At 48.4% G+C, this 22,018-nt stretch overlaps 1 protein-coding gene across 2 annotated transcripts in view; it reads left to right on the top strand.

Moving 5' to 3' along the window:
• NUDT3 (nudix hydrolase 3) overlaps nt 1–22,018 on the top strand; it is a 351,126-nt gene that overhangs the window by 236,544 nt on the left and 92,564 nt on the right. For both annotated transcript variants that reach the window (XM_078644257.1, XM_078644258.1), the window contains exon 4: nt 10,711–10,795. In XM_078644257.1, the coding sequence (XP_078500383.1) occupies nt 10,711–10,795 (85 nt within the window). The remainder of the gene's footprint in view (nt 1–10,710; nt 10,796–22,018) is intronic.

Raw genomic sequence — 22,018 nt, 5'->3', positions numbered from 1 at the left:
TGGACTTAATATCCAACACTACTCCAGCAAAGCGTCCCTTAAAGCAAGTCATTGCAAGGATTTGTGTATTAACAAATGCATGGTAACAATGCATTAGTTTTATTGCCAGCGTTATGAAGGTACTGTGTGATTCCTGCTTCGTAATAAAGGATGTTTCCCGGCACAAACCTTGTGATTTTTGTGGGAATCTTTCAAGTATTTGCCCTATAATAGGTCCAAAGACTAGAACTGAGGCTTACTGGCGGTCATGAATAAATGACTAGTTTTCAGAAACTAAATTACCATAGTGCTGAATGTGGTAGAACTTTCAGCACATTGCTGTAATGTCATCTCCTAACTCTTTTCATCTTGGCTATGTCTTTTATGTGTAGTTTAGATGCTCCGTAAAGAATTGAGGGTTTGCCTTTCTCTTGATCCTCTTGATTTTGATCTCAATCAGACACTAAGGTTGTAAGAAGAAAACTAATGCAGAAATAATCAAATAGTTTGTCTTAACTTTCACAAGACGTGATACAGCGGGAGCTCAGGAAAAAAAGGCACACCCAACACCCTTTTGGCAAGAATAGCTTGAAGTCGACTTTGAAGGGGAGCGCAGAGCCTGACGGAGCAGTGGAAATTGGGGACCCAGGCATAGCACCTCAGCGGAGTCCGGCGCCTTGTGCTATCCAAGAGAGATTACCTTGTCTCCAGAGAAGGATTACCCGTACTCAGACGCACTGCCAGTGGGGAATTGAGGGACCCGAGGATTGGGAGGTGGGAGAGGCGCGCATGGACATGAGCGCCTGGGTAGGAGACACCTGGTGTCCCCCCCGTATGGACCAGAAGAGCGCGCTCAGCGCCCATGTGCCGGGAGAAGCAGGAGACCATGATCCTCATACGTAGGTCTGCACGCCAGTGCCGCGTCCTGCAAGCGGCGGCTCTGCTTGAGGGCGCAAGCAGCGGTGGGTCAGTGTGAGGGTGCAAGCAGCTGCGCACCTGGAATCTGCACGCTGGCTGAGGGTGCCTGGCTGCTCGCACCTTCTACTGTGGTGACTGAAAACCTAAGCCGTAAACAGCATATAGAAAACCTACACACTGTAATAAGAGACAAGACTCCCATCTACCCAGTGGATATTGCAGCGTGATGACAACCAGTGCAACTGCCTGCCCGTAGCAGTCAATGCATAGCCCCTGCGGGGCGCAACTGTTGGAGACTTCTGATGTTGGTGGTTGGGGACTCCCACTGACGCCGAGGGCCCCCCTGACATTGAGTGTGTGTGCCTCTGGAGATACCCTGCCTGATCCTAAAATAGCAGCCATTGTGCCTTGGAATCACTGTGCCCAGCTACCTGGGACTTGCCTGACTCTAAAATGGCGTCCAGACTCAATTTATGACTGAGACCCCATCTAAGTGTGGGGACCGTTTACCTTCTTGGGCCCCCACGAGGTTTTTTCCCCTCCCACTGCTGATCCACCACCCTCCCTCTTTCCTCTCCTGGGAACTTGTTTCTTCTGTCTTGGACTTTTGCAACTATTGTAACCATGTGCCCTTTACCAAAGCACTCCTTCTTCCCTTGTTGGGGAGGGATCCAACTTTTATACCCTGGAGTCTGAGCCCCCTCTGAGAGAGTCCACAGCATCAAGGTAGCCACACACAGCGGAGGTGTGGGAATGGCGCCCCTTGCCAAAGCACTCCCTCTCCCCTTGTTGGGGAGGGATCCAGTATGTATACCCTGGAGTCTCAAAGACCCCTCTGAGAGAGTCCACAGTGTAAAGGGAGCCACACACAGCGGAGGTGTGGGAGTGACACCATTTCCACTGGGATCACAGCACACCGGTCGTTGGACACGTTTTTTCGTAGTCTCCCGTTGTGTTTCTTTCACCCCTCCCCCCCTCTTTCCCGCTTTCATTCTTTGTCTACCTCCCCTACTCCTATCCCCTCTCCCCTGAATCTCTCCCCTTACCTGCTTTTTACCTTGCGTATATTTTTTAACGCATGTAACTAAGCTCCAGCAACTTGTAACTATGCTCTGAAACTGTGTAACTATGTAACCTGTAACTATGCTCTGAAACATGCTTGTCCTCATGTAAAGCGCTCTGATACTTCCGGGTCTAGCCAGCGCTATGTAAAACTTTTCATATAAATAAAATCAGCCACTCACCTAGAAGGAAAGAAACAAAATCCATGAGCTATAGTTGAAACCCGCCATCATGTTGTATATAATGATAATTCCCTTCATCAGGGACAGTCATTAACCACTTTCCAACATGGCAAAACATCAATATAGCTGAACGTTGTGGAAAATCCTTGTTCTCTGAGAATCAGTATTCCATGTACAAAATGAGGCACACCTCTTCATCTAAATAGACTGCTTTACGAGGTTTGAATACTTCTAAGTGAAGACTTGGTAACCAAGACACAGATAGGCAATGGAATGTATTTCTAGCTTCAATTAAAGAATGTAGCGTAAGAATTTAGACCTATTCCATAGCTAAAGACCACACTAGATGGGTGGAAATAGATAACTAACAATGTTGGTACTATGCCAGACTTCGCTGAACCTTCAGTAGGGAGCACTGCCACAATTCATATTTTCATACCTTTAATGAAACTAAGCATAATGAAGATTTCAGATTCATAGTCTACAACATTCTTTAACAAATTCAGAGGGCCCGGCTTTTCAGCCTTGAAGGCATCTTCCAGCATGGTTTCTGGAGGATAGGTGGTGGTAGTGACTTCTCTGGAAGATGCAGAGAACCCTATTTGGGCTTGCAAACTGGGCCAAGTTAACCCATATTTTATCCTGCACTTGATAATCAGGTTAGCGAAAGTTAGCGATAGCATGCTGAGGCTTCTCTGGGCGATTGTGTGTATAGGGGAAAGGGGGGAAGGTGACCTCAGAGCTGTGAACGCAGCAGTGAAACAGACACCATCAATGCATTGTCCAATGCCGATCTTATTAAAAAGAAAATATTTTATCACAGTAAAATGTAATCCTCATGGGGATTGTAAGAGTGAAGTCAAATACTTTCAAAAGGGAATCGTTGGGTCCACCAAGAAGCAGTGTATACAGCTGGCGAGTGATTTGAAACAAGTAGTCACAGCTTGATAACTCCCCTCACCCCTTCCCCCCCCCCCTCCCAAGGGAGGGGTGAGGGCTGGCCATATCGGACACCACTAGGTAGGATGGGGTACTCAATAAAAATCCATGGGCCTATAGTGTGTATATAGGCTCAGCCTAGAGCAATTGACCTGTGGCTCCGTGGGTATCCACTGCAGGGCCCCCCAGATGTTCCAAACTTGCAGGAGACTATGGCCAGAGATCTAGGCCAGGTTTGTCGGGTGCTGCCTTTTCCCCTGTTGATGTGAGGTGAGACTTGTGCCCCCCCTCACGGCACTCAGTTTGTCAGACCAACTGTACAAGAGGGGTGGGGTGGGGCATCTCTGGTCTCACCTCGAGAATCTAGTGGCATCTGCGTATTGTTGGGAAGGGCGCAGAAATTTAGAAAGGTAGATAATGATCAGTTACACGGGCTGTTGTAAGATCACATCAATGAGCAGTCATTAACAATTTAGCAGCTGGAGTGACCGGCCTTACCATGCAAGCACCCTGCCAGGATTTCAGCGCTTTGTAGAAATTAGCATGAGGGGTATGCATGGGGGGCAGCCATGTGTCCCCTGCTCTGGTCTCAGGCAGCCATCTAACTCAAATGAACGTTGAATCATTGCAGAGGCAACGTGCATTGTGCTCGGTAGGTGGTTGGGGAAAGGTGCCGAAAGGTACAGGACCCAAAACGTCTGCAGCAACCTCGACCACAGACCGCCTCAGGAGGGCTGTGCTTTCCCTGGCCTCCAGGTGCATCAACTCAGAGGCTCAGGGCTGCAGCACACCGCCGCAGCTGCAGATCCTATGGCCCATCCACTGTACTGGATGTGTTCCTCCAAGTCTATGCCTGGTTTGTGTGCCTCTCACTTAACTCAGTGTACTGCGAAGTGGTAAGGTCAGCCAGCTTCAAAAGACACCCCTACCTCCACCTTGGCTGAAAGGCCGCACTGGTATAAGTGTCTGATCCTTTGCCCTGCAGCTCCATTAAACATCAAAGCAGGTGATTATCGATTGTAGATAGTGGGCATTCAGCTGATGCTGGACGATAGCAGCTCTTGACAAAGGATTTTGATGGATGGTTCCCTCCAGCACCGAGAGCCTGTAGTGTATGTGTGGAAGTAGAATGTGGATAAGGGTAGAGAATAGAGAATGTGGAATGAGGGAGTTGTGAGCAGGGGTGGAGAGGAGGAGTCTGTTTCGGATTTATTATATAAATGATTTAACCTACCTATTGTGTACGTGATCACAACACAGTTTTGGCGATGAGATTGAGCTGGACAGCTGCAGACTGAAGGACACACATGGGCACAGATTTGATAGTAGCCTGTTGTGCGCACAGCCAACTATGACCTGCATACTTGTCTGAACGGATAGTTGTTGTCTAAAGAACAAGGACACTCTTAAGTAGCAGTGCACATGAGTTCTGTACTGGCCTAATTTTTCTTCCTTTTGAGAAGTCATTGGGTCTCACACGTGACACTTTGCGATCAATTGGAATGCTGCTTTGTACACGCAAGGAGGAATGTCGCAGTGCGAGACCACTGAGTACGTCATGGTGAGGAAGGAATGATGGGGAGTTTCAGACATGCCTATGTTGGCTCGCCAGTCAGGTCGCTGCCATTTTGGATCGAGTTCTTTCATATGACCAGTTTACACGTTAAGAAGGATCGTACAGATTTTTATCCTAATCGTTCTGTGTTCTTCATCGTAGTCATTTCTTTTGGATTACTATATACTGACAGTTACCAATATATTTATTGAGGTGAGGCTTTATTCTCTATGCATTGTTGAATATTCGGTGTTGAGCTACACCTTGCAACCTCAAAGCAATTGTAGAGTTTTTTTTTTTTTTTTTTTTTTTTTTTTTTTTACAGAATCACAGCTTAGTGGTGAAAAATGGACCAAGGATCTATAGGCAACCTTAGGAATAGTCCACTACTTCAGTTCTTTTCACAGTGGTGAAGAACAGACTAATGATCTTCCTCCAACCTTAGGACTAGTCCAATCTGGTTATCACAAATACAGTGATAACGTTTAATTCTTATGAAGAGTTTGTGTGTTCCTGGTGACCCCTTTTAACATGGTTCCAGTGGAAAGAATATTTCTTAATATACATTTCAACTGTTGACTTGGGTGGAACTTTAATGCCTGAACGAAAGAAATGGTTATTGTTACATGTGTTAGGTCCTGAGGGTTTAAGAATATATAGTCAGTCAACCAACGAAGGTGTAGTTGTAGATGGTAATATATTTTTTACAGAGGCGTTGGCACGACTAAATAATTATTTTTCACTTAAAGTATACTTTGGTATCACAAGTTTTAAATTGCTGCACAGAATTCAAGAAAACAATGAAACTGTTGATGAATATGTTACATCTTTAAGGAAATTGGCATTAGATTGTCGTTTGGTGCTCTGCAGGAAGAGCTGACAAGAATCTAGTTGTCCTTCACATGTATGATCTTGCAATACAAGAACATTGGTGGGTGAATGGTGATGCTAATTTGAAGAATGTGACAGCTATTTTAAGGAAAAAAGAATTATCAGGAATGTGTCTAGAGGCTGTTAAAACAAGCAGTGGGACTGTAGATCACGATATGGTGGCTAAAGTGAATTCCAAAATTCACTTTAGCCACCACTTTAGAAAGGTAGAATTAAATGGGAATTCCACCTTTCATTCTGCCACTTGCAAGAAATGGAAAGCTGATAAACATGTACAAGTAAAAGAAAAAACTAAAGATTCCTTGCAGTGCTAGCACTGTGACGGTACAGCCATTTTGCATCTAGTAAAGGGTGTCCAGATTTAAAACAGAAATGTGCTATTGTGGAAGAGTTGACATTTTGCACATCGTTGCAAAATGAAGGTGAAAGGTTATGAAAAAGTCAAGTGCGTTGTGATGGATGAAGCAGAATCATCCAGTGATAATTCAGGTTGACGAGAATTTTTGAACATTTAGGAAAGAGTAGTTCTAAATATAGTCGACATGACTAAATTGAGAAATGAGCCTTTGTGTCATTGAAATAGGGGGGAGTTATCCGTTTTGTTTTGTAGCAGATTTGGGTTCCACCTATATAAACATAAGAATTTGGAAGAATGATTGAGAGAAGAGTGATTCCTAAACTCTGAGGCAGATATTTCAGAACGTTATTGTGGGGAAGCAGTCGACATATTGGGGTACAGACATAGTATTAAATCCATTCAGTAAGGAACAAGTGTTAATTTTAAATTAGTCAGAACCAGCTGGGAAACGTTAGTAGATACATTTCCCAATGCATTTAATTGGGAAATTAGTTTACTTAATTACTTAAGAATGCTGATCCCAAAATTCATAGGGTTAGGAGCGTACCTATGCTACTCAGACGTGATGTGTCTAAGGAGTTAGTATGATGGATAGAAGTGGTAATAATAGAACCTATTGAATCTTCTTCCCCTGCCCTGGGCACCACTCCCAAGCCAACGGACCACGCACGCAACCTGGGCGTCATACTGGACTCCTCCCTCTCGATGGCCAGACAAGTGAACGCCGTCTCCTCATCATGCTTCAACACCCTGCGCATGCTCCGTAAGATCTTCAGATGGATCCCCACCGAGACCAGGAGGACCGTCACCCAGGCACTCGTCAACGGCCGACTGGACTACGGGAACACCCTCTACGCCGGAACCACAGCCAAACTTCAGAAAAGACTCCAACACATCCAGAACGCCTCCGCACGACTCGTCCTGGACATCCCCTGACACAGCCACATCTCCGGCCATCTAAGAGACCTGCACTGGCTCCCCGTCAGCAAGAGGATCACGTTCAGGCTCCTCACCCACGCACACAAGGCTCTCCACGACCTGGGCCCAAAGTACCTCAACGACCGCCTGACCTTCTACACGCCCACCCGCCAGCTATGATCGACCAGCCGCGCCCTAGCCACCGTACCACGCATCCGCAGAGCCACCACCGGAGGAAGATCCTTCTCCTACCTGACAGCCAAGACTTGGAACTCCCTCCCCATCCACCTTCGGCTGACCCAGGACCATCTCTCCTTCAGGAAGCAACTCAAGACCTGGCTGTTCGAGCAGTAACAGACCCCTCTCCCCCAGCGCCTTGAGACCCTTCCGGGTAAGTAGCGCGCTATACAAATACTATGATTGATTGATTGAGTGGATTGCACCATTAGTCGTGGCTCACAAAGCCAGTGGTAAAATCAGACTCTGTGTTAATCTTTGTGACTTAATTGACAATTTCCATTACCTAAGATAAATGAGATGTCATTGTCCAAGATAATGAAATTATTTTCTACAATAGAATGACCACAAAAATACACTGCATTTACAATTTGGGAAAGATGCTTCCAATTTAGAAGACCTTGACTTAGCATGTGCAGCAGCAGTCTTCAAGAGACTTATCCTCAATCTCTTTGGCAAAATGGAAAAGTATTGTTTCAGGATGACATTCTAATAATGAACAAAAAATAGTACTGATCACGGTTACAAATTGGAAAAAGTGCTTAGCATTCTGAATTATAAAGATTAACTGTGAAATTTGCTGGCGTTGCCGCGCCTCCTGTACATCCTGCAGAACTCCCCTTACCCGGTGCCTTATGGGGTGTTCAGGCATATATCACAGGCCTTGCGGACGTTGCTCTGGGACGGGGGCAACCCGAGAATCGCGCTTAATAAACTCACGAGGGGGGTGTATGACGGAGGGCTGGCCCTACCGTATGTGAGGCTGTACTATTGGGCGTCCCAGCTCCAGGTCATTAATGATTGGGTCTACGTGGAGGCCTCGGAGCCAGCCTACAGGGTGGACAGGTACGCCATGCCAGATGGCAACTGCGTTCCTCTCCTATACTCGCGAAAGCGGCTGGGTGACTTGCCTCCGCATACAGGGGTGGTTCTGCAGTGCTGGAGAGACGCCAATAGATTCCTGGGTTGGACGGACACTATCACTGGCAGAACGCCGCTCTGGTTCGGGGACCAATTGAAGGAGGTGAGGAGGCTTACGGGCTTCAAGGGCTGGAAGTTGATTGGAATCGAATACCTTGGGGATATCTGGAAGGGGGGGCACCTCAGATCCTTCGACTACCTAAAAAAGGAGTACCAAATGCATGACTCACAACACTACCATTATCTGCGTCTCTCATGCATTGCATGCCCACATCCCATTGAAGACATCAATTCCAGAGTACTCGCCCATGGAGGACAGGCTCCTGCCGGACCCCATCTTAGAGAAACCCACAGCAACCATCTACTGTAAATTGATTAAGAACATGCCTGACCCACTGCTGTCTCTGCGGGCAAAATGGGAGGGTGACATAGGCAGCCTGGAAGACGATGATTGGCAGGACGCCCTGCAGTGCCCACGGGAGATTGCGGTGCGGGTTCGGTTCCGACTGGTTCAATTTAAAATCTTGCACCGGGTGTACTACCCACGCACACACCTGTTCTCATGGGGCTGGATCCTTTCCCCCCGTGTGCGAGGAGCTGCCAGGAGGAGGGAACGTTCTTTCATATTCTTTGGGACTGTCCAAATGTGGTTCCGTTCTGGACTACGGTGGCTCGCACTATGGAGCTAGTTGTGGGTTTGCCGGTCCCGGTGAAGCCACAATGGTTTTTATTAATGATCAAAGGCCCGACGGACTGGTCAAGATGCAACGAAATTTGGCTGGCCTTGGCAGCTGGGGTGGCAAAAAGAAACGTAGCCAGGAGTTGGGGGGCGCAGGAGGCGCCGCAATGGGTCCAGTGTTTTAGAGACTTGGACTGGTGTCAGAGGGCAGAGGAGACAGTCTACAAGGCCAGGGGGTGCGTGAAGAAATGGAGGAGGATCTGGGGCCCCTGGCGGATGTATATAGGGGCAGGGGGGGAGGCGGGAGAGGAGTGATATGGGTGATAACGCTCTGTTGCTGTGTGATGTGCCCTTGATTGTGCAATGTACTGCTATAGGTTTTTTCAGATGACTGAACACTGCAATGTATGTTGCGAATCTGTGATCAATGTTAATAAAAAGATTTTTTAAAAAAAACTTTTATCTCCTGCAGAAAGGGCTCTGCACTTTTTTGTTGTAAAACGTTTCTTAACATTCTACATTCATAGAACATAAACCTTCAGAAAGGTGGATCAGCTTATCTCTTTTGCACCTCCAAGAAAGGGCTATGCTCTATCAAGGAGCAGTGTAGCTCAATGGATACAGTCAGTTATCACTTTTTGCCACGAAAAAGCGGGAAGACCACTATCTGCGAAAGTTGAAGCGCACTCCACAAGAATGATGGCTACTTCTACATCTGTTTGCTGGAGTATCGCTTCCTGACATCTGCAGAGCAGCAACATGGCCGAATGTACATACCTTCACCAAACACTACTGTTTGGATTTGGCACAGAAAAGTGATGTTGCAGTTGGACAGGCTGTCCTGAGTCACCTGTTTCATTAAGGTACAGGTTCTCAAGTTTTTCTATGACTAACAACTGCTTCAGATGTAATGTGATATATTCATGGTTTATGCTATACTCTTAAAATGTTTGCTATGGCAGTGCACATTTTTTTTACATAACTGGTTTACCTTAAACTTGCACACCTTTATAAGAGTGTCTTCGCCTAGCTGGCTTCATTTAAGAATTATTACTGCTAGCTACTCTGATTCAAGCATGTGAATCTATGAAAGATTCAATACTGGAGAAAAAACAAACTACTTATATGTACACTGTGGTTCTCCAGTATTAAAACCTTTTTCATAGGTTCACATGCATCCCGCCCACCTCCCAGTTTAGGTTTGCCACAATATACCTCATAAGATTATTCATTTATTCACACTTATGCTCGGAATCTTAGATATGGTGGCTCTGCAGGGAAGATGTGGTCTGGGGCTCGTCTCTGATCGGTTGAAGTTTGGGTCTGTTGTAATGATGTGGATTGTTACACAAATTCACTGGTTTTCTCTATACTTTCTAATGTACTTCTAATAGTGTTGCTTATTTAAGTACCGTGAAACTCCAACCATGACGAAGGGTAGATACAAATATGTGATTCACGTACCATTTCCTAACCTCCACCCTCCCGTTGTTTATGTCCCTCCCCCAACAAAAAAGGTATAACAAACGAGCATTAGAACAGATAGGAGGAAGTTGCCAGCATTGCAAGGACAAAAGAAACTGGACATTTTTATTTAATTTTTTTTAATAGGGTTGTTCAGTTGTACATAATGTCTTCTTGATTATATATAAGATACCAAAAATGCTTATAACACTTTATAATAACTTTTCAACATGCTGCATGGCAGCCACAATGTTCTACAACATAGTTTAAAGACATTGGCAATGTCATTAGCTCTGGCTAAACACTTATAAGGTCCCAAAGTATCCGCTATGCCAGTGCTTGTTTTCTTCTTACATATGTTTGCGGCATGTATTTCTCCAGAAATGTAAACTTTTCTGCAAAAAAATTAAGAATTGCCCGACTAATATAAACATATGCTCAGAAAAGACTTTTGGGTTTTGTATCCATGAGCTGAAGTCTCCAGTCAATAAAATCCTCATTCTCTGATGCGCTGTCTGATTTCTGTTGAGCATGTTTATGATGATACAATAGGTAACTGTGGCACCTGCAGCATATCCTAACGAGAACTTAATTTTGCCTCCCTTAGAATCGGGACAGGAAGCACCGGACATACGTCTATGTCCTCATAGTCACAGAAGTGCTGGATGACTGGGAAGATTCAGTGAACATTGGTAAGTTTGTTAAAATGCCCAATTCCTTTGTCTTACAGACTGACCTTGATAGAATTGTGATTGAGATTCCTGAGCAGACATGACTGGGGAAATACTCCAGCTACTGAAATGTTTCCTTACAATCCTGCTTAGAACAGTAATGCAAATTCCTTGGACAAGCATTGTATAATTTTTAGGGCCTCAAATCTATTCAAATCTGTCTCTCTCCCAAAAAAGAGTAATTGAAAGTGCTAGGCCAGAGTGATACCATGAATGCTTCTTCCTCATTGGCATGATCAGTAAGATACATATGTGGACTTATTAGCATATGTTTTGTCCCTTTCTATAATGCCATATGAAGGAAAAAATAATGCAACCTGTCTGGGTTGCAAGTGATAGCTATTTGGGTTAATTAGAATCTTAAGTCTGCGCTTTTACTCGTCCCATGAGTGGGAAACTCTGCAGAAAGCTTTCACCCCATAGTTGTTTGTGCCAAGGGTTAGCAATCCAGACATCTTTGCAACTCATTTGAGCAGCAAGGTTGAGCACTTCACTTTTTGAATGAGCAAAAGGCAAGATTCTATGGGGATGGCTCAATTTGTACTAGATGTGGCCATGTCTGTATTTTGCCCACAACCACACAGTGGGTCTTCAGAAGTTCATGGACAACCTAGGCATATTAATGGATTCACCCAGACCTCCCAGGTCTCACTTCTCCCACTCTTAGTTCTGCAGAGGGTCCATGTATGTTTCTCCTGAGTAGAGACCTTCTGTCCAGTGAGGAAGGAAGAGAGCTTTACTTTTTCACATCACTGGATTGAGGTTGGTTTGCAAGTGGACTCTTGACGTTTGTATTCTGTTAATGTGTGAATCTGTTAATAAATGTGTGTCTGGATCATGTTTTGCAGATCAGATCCTGGGCACTACCCCCATCTAGTGTTGTATTTGGAAATTGTCATGCTGTTAACTTCACAAGATTAATTTCTGAAGAATACATCTTCCTGCAGATTCCCCACTCTAGAAATTGTTCTTCCAGGCATTTGCCTAGCCTGGAAAAGGTTTTCCCTAGCAGTATCCCCCTGTGCTGCCAGGTAGCCATACAGGTTCAATGGTGACTTCTCTGGACGTGAACCTTGCCCTCTTCTCGAGAGTGTGGCGGTCCAGGCATCTGCCGGCAAAGTTAACACTCATGGATTTTCTGTGACTCCTCACTCTCCGAGAGGGAGTTGAAAAGGATTGAGTCGTTCGGAAAACAAATGTTTTCCTCAGCCAGCGTGGTGTTGAGATCTATCAACGCAATCTGCTTTTTTAGGTCGAGCAGACGTTTGTTATCCGTTTCTGGGAATGTAGACACGAGAGGGGCACGAGCGCAGATTTGACCTCATGGGCGCGCACGGCGCCGTGCCTATCTCGTGCCTCATATTCCCGTGCGCACACAGCCAACCCCTGCACACACACACAGGCACACGTACACACGCTGCCGCCCCCCCCCACCACACACACACACACACATACAGACACGCACGCATACACACGCCGCCGCCCCCTACACCCCCTGCACGCACACACAGACACACACCCCCGCCCCATGCATCGGGAGATCTGCCATCCCCCCGAATCTCGGTACTTACTGGTTAGGCGCCGGAGCGGTCAGCGGAATCTCCACCTCTTCCTCCTCGTACTCCGGCCCGTCTAGAGTCAGGCTCCTCTGCAGCTCCGGAGGCTCCGGGTGGAGGAGGCAGTGGTGGGAAGGCGGGCCCGGCTTCAGGGGAAGGACCGAGAGTGGCTGCAAAACCGGCAGCTTCCCCCAGACCGGGGGCGCATCCCCGCCAGCCTCCGCCAACATCGCAGGAAGCGGCGGTTGCAGGCCCCCAGCGTAGGAAACCGGCCCCTGCGGTGCACACACTGGGAAGAGGAAAAGGGGACGAGGCGCGCGGCACAGGGAGGCCGTGCGCGCCAGGCCTCCGTCGCTGCCTGGAACCTGTGCGCGCGCTCCCCAGCCTGTCGCGAGCACGCCTCCTTCTGGCTACTAGCGTGTCCCAGCCGCCGCGGTCACAGAGCAAATATGCCCATCCCTGGTGCAAGACTATTGGCGAGTAAATTAATTTTAGAGTATAGATTTCAAGTTGGGGCCCAGTTTACAGGACGTGGATGGTGGTTAAGTGTGTATGTATGTATGGTTTCAGTTTACACACACATAAATAATCCCAACATTTTAGTTTTATACCCAAAAATAACAATACATCTACGGGTGAAGTTCATTTTTTCCCCCCAAAAAATCAGGCTTCCAAAAATTGAACCCCGACGCTCTCTTTTTGATTGGGCCAAAAATCCCGTTTTGCGCTCGGAGCAATATTACATATCGCATTATATAGGCATCTATTATCGTGTTTTGCAACCGGGAAAACTTGCTGCACGTCACAGGAACATATTGCTCAAAATTCTATCGTACGCAACTTGCAATCGTTGGAATCGTGCGCATTAAAACCTCTTTATCAGCGCGATTGGCTGATGTTGAAGTCTGGTACGCAACAACTGGTTCAAATATGTTATCTCAATGTTTCACGCTTTATTACAATGTCACCAAAAAAATGTTAATATTTCATTTCTGTTCATTGTATTTTATTGTGACGAAAATCCAAGAACATAATCTTCCCAAAAGTTATTTACAAAAATTTAAGCTAGTGCCATTATAAATTACAATAACTTTTATTTAACTATTAATTATTGTAAAAAATAAAAGCCATTGTTCTTTGTAATATCAATACATCTAAGTCATGTAAATACAACACATATTGCATTACAAATGCTAAAGATGTCACATTTGCGAAAGTTAAAACTATTGGCATTATAAATGACAAAGCTATTCATTTCGCTATTCTCAAAACCAACACATAAATAAAAAAATTGTCATTTACAATACTAATAGCTCAAACTTTCCCAATGCGAGACCTATTGCATTGCAAATGCTTGTAGTGTTGTATGCATGCCCCTTCGTGGCAGTTCTGGAGGGGTTTTAAGCCTCTTTGGCTCAAACCATTCAAGACAGTCATGATGTAGCAATGCGCATCATTAGGGCTGGCCAGGATATAACTAACTGTTTGGGGCGTGCAGTGGGCATTAGTGTGGTGTTATGATGCTTGACTTGGACACAATCCACAGCTTTTTTGGGGCATACAAGCATCTCTAAATTATATACCTTTTAAGGGATCCTGACATTTTGGAGAAAAGGCTGATTCCACTCACAAGCGCTTTAGAGAAAGTAGAGCCGCGGTACACTGCTTGAGCCTTTACCATAGCAGTTCGAACCCTTTTGAGGCGACTCCAGGCTGCTGACGTTTATGCATTGCCAGACTTTGCTACCACTGCAGCAGCCATCTCAGTACTTTCGGGGAGGAGGATAGGGATCAGAGGGACATTAGGTAGGTCACCAGGGACACTGTTACACCCAATCCTCCTCCCCTGCGGCATCAGCCACTAAGGCGCTTTAGTTTGCTCTTATCTGCACACAACCACCCTGTAGGAAGCAGAATCAAATATTTTCTCCCAAGGTGGCAGGATTATTGATGGTCCAGCAGGTCTTTTCTTCCATTCCTTTCCGACCCTGCAACAAATGATGGACGGAATGCTGAATGATTCAGACACTCTCACCCAGTCAAGAGATCTGGGTTAAATCCATTGTTATGTTATGGTAATTTATTTTTATATATCGCTAAATCACCAACTGGTCCCTAAGCACATTTAGAGAGGGAGAGGCCAGACCCGTTGGCTGTCGTATCAATGGCAGCAGAGGGAGGGGATAGTTAAACGATATTCAAGGCCTCCTTGAAGAGGACAGTCTTGAGTTGCTTCCTGAATGGGAGGAGTGCCGGTTCCATACAAAGGTGATCCAGCAGCTGATTCCAAAGCTGTGTGAGTAGGACAGAGAAGGCTCTGCCCCCTTTGGATATAGTGTTGTAACGTGGAATATACAGGCGCAGGGCATGTGGTGATCGCAGCGTACGGCCTGGAACGTAGTTCTTGAGGCGGTCTTTGATATAGGTAGGGGCATTTCCATAGATTGCCTTATGGCAATACAGAGGCCTTTAAACTTCGCTCTCTGTTTAATGGTAAGCCAGCGTAGCTTACATAGAAGAGGGGTGGCGTGAGCTCTTCTGGGGAGCCTGACTATCATCCTGGCTGCGTCGTTCATCACCACTTGTAGCTTATGGAGGAGACTCTGGGGGAGGCCAATGTAAAGGGCATTCCCGTAGTCCAGTCGGGAGGCAATTGTGGCTAATACAATCAGCGGAAGTGATGTAGTTGAGAGAATAGGGACAAGCTTCCGCAGCTGTCTCAAGAGCCCTATACAGGTTCTGACCACTGTGGTGACTTGGTTGGCCATGGACAGTTGGGAGTCTATTTGAATTCCCAGACTTTTCATGACTGGTGCTGGTGTGGGTGTTGCCCACATCTTGGGGCCAGAAGAGATTGTTCCAGGGGTTGTTTTTTTTTTGGGGATCATATGGATTTCAGTATTATCTGGGTTGATTTTTAGTGAATTTGTTGTAATCCAATTCACTATAAATCTAAGGATGTTGTGCGCCAGCTCCTGGGAATGGGTAGAGTTGTCGATCCTAAGGATGAGTTGAGTGTCAGCCGTATAATTGAAGATATGGCAGTCCATGCTGGCTAGGGCTGCCACCAGGGGCTGTAAGTATATGTTTAAGAGGAGCGGGGATAGTGCAGAGCCCTGGGGGACTCCGCAAGTGAGAAAGCCCCTGTCCATTCTTTTGCCCACTGTGCCACCCCAGTTTGGACCCAGCCATATGCAAATCAGTCTTGACCCTGTGCCTCATGGGAACAGTCCAGATCGAACTGCCAAGCCAGGTCCTCCCTGGACCGGCAACAAGCATCCTGGGACCAGTTTCAGGGTATGTCACCCGTGGCATGGCGAGCAAAAAAATTATGGATTTAGGCCCAGATCTATTTACTATATATATAATGTATGACATTGTTCTGCATTCTGTCCATCAATTGTTCTTTTTGCATTTGTCACCCCGAGTGGGACGGGTATGCCCAGATGTGGGTCCCGTACTCTCCCTGCCACTGGTGTCAAGGTATACTGGCTGATGAGGACTGAAAGCCCAAAACCGGTCCTAGGATGCTTGTTTCCAGTTCAGGTGTACCTGGCCTGGCAGTTCGGGCTGAACTGTTCCCATTGGACGCAGGGTCAAGACTGATTTGCATATGGCTGGGTCCAAACTGGAATGGCATGGTGAGCAAAAAGATGATGGATTTAGGCCCAGATCTCTGTACTGGGGTGAATGTATGACATTGTTCTGCATTCTTTCTATCAATTGTTCTTTTTGCATTCCTTTCCGACCCAGCTCACCTGCTTCCTACATCAGAGCGGTTTTCGGAGATGCATCTATCCCTTTTGTTGCAAATGGTGCAGTCTCTGTTGGCCAAAGGGACCATCAAGAAGGTGCCGGTAGCTGAATAAATGATGGGTTATTACTACTGTTAGTTCTTGTGCTGAAAAGTGACTGAGGCCTTCATCATCTGAAAGCTTTTCTCTGTTAGCTAGAAGGACAAACTCGGAGAGTTCAATTTGGCCTATGTTCTCTCTGTACTAGATCTGTGCAACTGGATGGTTTCCTTGGAAAAGCAAGATGCATAACTTCAAAGTGCTTGTCCTGCAGTGCCACATACTTTACTTGTGGTTTAAAGTTGGCCAGGAGCATTTTCAGTTTGACGTGCGCCCCTTCAGCCTTACCAGTCCCGCCTCCCCCACGCCTCGAGTGTTGAAAGTGATGGGGGGCTGCTGCCTATCTTTGGAGCGCGGGTACATCAGTTTATGCTTACCTCGATGCAGTGATGAAGTCCAGGTGCTCAAGTGTTTGTCAGAGGCCACACCTACTTTTCCCCAGCCCCACCCACTTCCTCCACAGGCTCCACCCACTTACTCTATGGGCTTCACCTACATCCTCAACTGGCGCTGCTAAAAGTCAGATGTAATACTCCATCTGAATTTAAGAAGCAGTGACAGCAACAGTGCAAGATTCCCACGTCAAGTGTGAATCACATGCTGTGGCCACCACTGCCATGTGCTGCCATCCCCTTATGTGCATTACTTATGATTGCAAACTTTTAGAAGTTAAATTCATAATGCACATTTAATACAAGTTTGTACATAAATACAGCTGCACTAAACAACACTGCAGTCTACCCTTTACAGACTACAAAAGCACTCATGAAAGGCTGATGCCATCATGCTTTAATTACATCAACTGGGCTGGAGGGCATTTGCATTCTTTGAAGAGAGGATCACAACTTTGTATACGTAACTGGGGTGGTTAGTCACCCGGAGATTCTGTAAGGCAAGGGCAAAGTGGGCAATTAATCTGGACCCCGCCCTCCCCGGTATTCTTTCTCTCTTACTCGCTACAATTTTTCTCTCCAAATCTATACACCCTCCCCCCGGTCTACCTCTAACTGTGTTTCTTTCTCTACCTATCCCTCCCTCTACACCCTGGGCCAGATGTAGGTGGCCAATTACCGGTCGGTAACGGCCGAATTCGGCCGTTACCGACCGGTAATTGGATTTTGAGATGTAGGGCATGCATTTACAGAATCGGTATTTTACCGATTCTGTATTTACCGATTCGGTAAAATTACCGAATCGGTAAATACAGACTCTGTAAAATACCGATTCTGTAAATGCAGATGTAGCTGGCACATGTCAGAGTGCCACAGGGCTTTAAGAATCGGTATTTTACCACCCAATCCAATTGGGTGGTAAAATACCGAATCCAGGTGTGCATGCACACCTGTGCCATGTGACACAGACATGCCCTTAAGGCATGTCTGTGTGCCACATGGCGCACATGCCTATTTTTGGGGTGCCAGAGGGTGTCAAAGTGACACTCACTGCACCCTTGCTAAAATCGGTATTTACCGATTCTGTAATTACAGAATCGGTATTGCCCATTGATTCCTATGGGCTGCAAGGCCCATAGGAATCAATGGGCAATACCGAATCTGTATTTACAGAATCGGTTTAATACCGAATCTTAACGATTCGGTATTTACCGAATCTGAAATACCTACATCTCCCCCCTCTATTTTACCACCTCTTAAATACCGATTCGGTATGAATCGGTATTTAAGAGGTGGTAAATTAAAATTACCTACATCTGGCCCCCTGTCTTTTATAGATCTGTTCTTCTCTCCTCGCCCAACTGTTGCTCTGCCATCTTTCTTTCAGTATCTGACCTCACCACTCTTTACCTGTCTCTCTCTACTTCCTTCCTACCCTTCCTCCCAAACCTCTTATAAGTTATTCATCACCACACCTCACCTCCCTCTTGATCCATGTTTCTGCCTCTCCTTCTGCCCCACCTTTCTCTATGTAAGCTCAATCTTTAACTCTGTCTTGTTTACCTCACAAATCAAATCAGTAAATCCTCACCCTTCTCTCCGCTCATTTCCCTGTAGCTGTCTCTGACTACTTCCAGTTCCATGACACTTATCTGAAAGAAACAGGTTAGTGTTAGATTCCTTACCCTAGAATATCCCCAGGCGTCAGACTGGATCCGGAAAGTTTTGCGTAGGAGTACCCCTGCGCTTCGGAAGGCGTCGTCTGCGGCTCCGCGTCCGTTGTCAGCGTCGTGATCGCCGGGATGACGTCGTCTAAGTACTTAGACGCCGCCCTCGCGCACTGACGTCAGTTCTTCTTTTTTCCGCGCCAGCAAGCGCAGATTCGGGAAGAGCAGTACTCCTAGTCAATTTTTGACTAAACTTTTTGATCTCTTTGCGATCCTTCTCGAGTAGATTCCTTGACTCGCGGTGCCAATAGGGATGCCCAGGTTCAAACCCTGCGACGATTGTCACTGGTTGATGTCGATGACCGACCCACACAGTAGGTGCCTTTACTGTCTCTGGGCTGACAATGCTGACAAGTTGTGCCCCGACTGTCGGGCCTTGAACTCGAAGGCTAGGCGGGAGCTGTCCCGGTCCAGGAGGAGGTCAAGGGACCGGTCGCGGGGCCGCAGTCGTTGCCGCTCGACGAGTCAACACCACTCGTCGGGCTCAAAGTCCTCAGGTAAGTCGAGGCACAAGAAGTCGAAGAAGCGACATCGCTCTTCCCCACCCCCCTCTGTCGGAACCCGCAGCGGCGCCTTAGGGCCCTGTGTGTCTGTCTGGGAGACCCAGCGGGCCGACGGCTCCGGCCTCTGTGCCGTCGGGTGCTTCGGCCCCGGCGCCGTCGACGACCCCGGTCCCGACGCCGCAGGGCTCCTCAGGATCCAGGCCTGGATCCGTGACGACGACGGTCGACCTTACGACCCCTCCGCTGGCGCCGTCACCAAGGGTGTCGCCCCCAACGCCATCCCCGGACGACGACGTCCCGGTCCGGATCTGGCATCGGACCGTCGCTGTCCGGCGCAGTCTTCGATGCCGATCGGTGAGCCCTTCACCGACGACCCGGCTCCATCATTTATTCCTGACTATCAGGAGATGGATGACGAGGGGGACTGGGTGTGGTTTGAGGACCCTCTGGCACTGCAGTGCCAATTGAGCCAGGACTGGGCAGGCGAGCTGGGGGAGGCCAGTGGTCTGGACACTTTGCCAGACACTGGATTTGTCTCCCCTCCTACCGTGGCTACGGAGGAGGGGGCTGCTTACAGCGTGGTGTTGACTAGGGCAGCTAAGGCCTTGGCTCTTGAGCTCCCTGTTGCGGCCGTGAGGACTAACCACCTCACTGAGGTGCTCAAACAGCAGGCAAGCTCCTCGGAGCCTCTCCTGCCGTTTAACGAAGCCCTCACTGACGTTCTGGTGGGCACCTGGTCCAAGCCCTCTACAGGCCTCCCTGTAGATCGGAACGTGGCCCAACGCCACCGCCCGGCTCCGGGCGACCCCAGCTTCCTGTCCATTCACCCCACCCCCGAGAGCCTGGTGATCCAGGCCTCTACCTCCCAGACCGCATTCCCTACCGCTCCTCCGGATCAGGAATGAAAAAGGTACGATCAGTTAGGGAAGAAACTGTTCTCCTCACTCAGTTTGGGGTTGCGGTCTGTCAACACTGCCTGCCTTTTGGGCTGTTACCCCCACTCTCTGTGGGTACGGTTGTGGAAGTGCTGCCGCTGTGCCCGATGGAGGTCCAGGCAAAGCTTACCCAAGCCCTAGCAGAGGGAAGTGATGCAGCACACTACTCCATCCGGTGTGGACTTTATACCACGGACTCGCTGGGTAGGGTGATTTAGACGACGTGGCGGTTCGCGGCCACGCCTGGCTGAGGTCCGCCAATTTTTTGGGGAATGTCCAAGCCACCCTTATGGACATGCCCTTTGATGGCCGTCTTCTCTTTGGCGACAAGGCAGACAGTGCGCTGGTGCGTTTCCAGGACTCCAGGGCTATGGCCAAGTCTTTGGGCCTCAGCCAACGCGAGCAAACTTCCGCCTTTCGTGGCCAAGGAAGGGGCGCCTCACATGTCCAGCTAGCCACAGGTCGCAGAACCAGCCTCAACGCGGTCGCGGTAACCGCCGTGGCGGTGCCAGGGGACACCGGCAAGGTCAGTCCACTCCTGCCCCATCTGCCTCAAAACCCTCCGAGTTTTCAGGCCCATTCGACGCCAGTGGGGGGAAGGGTTCGCCATCACCTCCTCCACTGGCACTCCATCACATCGGACAAGTGGGTGCTGCAAATCGTCCAAAGGGGCTACTCCCTCCCCTTCGAGGCGACCCCTCCAGCCATGCCACCGAAGTACCACCGCATGTCGGGGGATCACTTGCGACTTCTGCAGGAGGAAGTTACGGCCCTCTTGGCCAAGGGGGCCGTCGAGCGTGTTCCTGGGCCAGAAGTAGGACATGGTTGCTATTCCCACTACTTTCTGGTACCCAAGAAGGGCAAAGGAGGCCTACGCCCTATCTTTGACCTACGGAGCGTCAACGGCTTCCTCCGGAAGGAGAAGTTGAAGATGCTGACTTTGGCTCAGGTCCTAGCTGTCCTGGACCCAGAAGACTGGATGGTAGTGGTTTTTCAGCCTTTATCCCGAGTCTCGGTCAGGTTGACGCTGCAGCTCCTGGGGCTGATGGCCTCCTGCATCCTTCTGGTGCATCACGCCTGGTGGCGAATGCGGGCTCTGCAGTGGGACCTGAAGTTTCAGTGGGCACAGCATCAGGGCCACCTGTCCGACCACGTCCGGATCTCGGAGGGCACTGCAAGACAGTTGAAGCGGTGGCTCACGATCCGCGATTGGGTCGGGGGCAGATCTCTCTCCCTACCCCAACCGGATCACGTAGTGGTGACGGATGCGTCCCTCCTGTGATGGGGGGCCACATGGGAGAGAGGAAGATCAGAGGCCTCTGGTCTCCGGCGGAGTCCCGGATCCACATCAACCTTCTGGAGCTGCGGGTGATCCGGCTTGCACTGAAGGCATTCCTTCCCTCTGTCTGGGGAAGTGTAGTGCAGGTGTTCACGGACAACACCACCGCCATGTGGTACTGCAATAAACAGGGCGGGTGGGGTCGTGGACCCTTTGTCATGAGGCTCTGCGCCTCTGGCAATGGCTGGAACACCAGGGTATCACCCTGGTGGTTCAACACCTGGCAGGTTCCCTGAACGCCAGGGTGGACGAACTCAGCCGCCGGTGCATGATGGATCACGAATGGCGTCTGAACTCTGACGTGGCGCAAGGCCTCTTTCAGCAGTGGGGAGAGCCTTGGTTAGATCTATTCCCACCAAAGAGAACGCGCAATGTCATCAATTCTGCGTGTTGGAATTTCCAAGGCGGCACTCGCTCGGAGACACTTTTCGTCGCAAGTGGAGCTCTCTGTCTGTTGTACGCCTTTCCGCCTGTACCACTTCTGCCCAGAGTGCTGAAGAAGATCTGGCGCGACCGGGCCCAAGTCATCCTTGTGGCTCCGGACTGGGCACGAAGATACTGGTATCCCGAGCTACTCAGCATGTCAGTCGATCCCCCTCCTCAGGAGGACCTTCTGTCGCAGCAGCAGGGGAACGGTCCTCCACCCGAACCTGTCCAGCCTCCATCTCCATGCGTGGAGATTGAGCGGCGGCAGTTGAGGCCATTTGACTTGCCTCCTGAAGTCTGATGTGATTCTGGCAGCCAGGCGTCCCTCCACAAAATCAGTATACGCCTGCAGGTGGAACAAATTTGTGGCATGGTGCACAATAAAAGCTGTGGATCCACTCTCTGCCCCCCCTTTCTGAGGTTCTCCTCTTCCTCCTTTCTCTTGCCCAGCA

Source organism: Lissotriton helveticus, chromosome 5_1 (genome assembly GCF_964261635.1).
Source record: "Lissotriton helveticus chromosome 5_1, aLisHel1.1, whole genome shotgun sequence".
Taxonomy (NCBI): Eukaryota; Metazoa; Chordata; class Amphibia; order Caudata; family Salamandridae; genus Lissotriton; species Lissotriton helveticus.
Note: the sequence above shows the minus strand (reverse complement) of the source record. Positions and strands in the feature narration are given on the sequence as shown.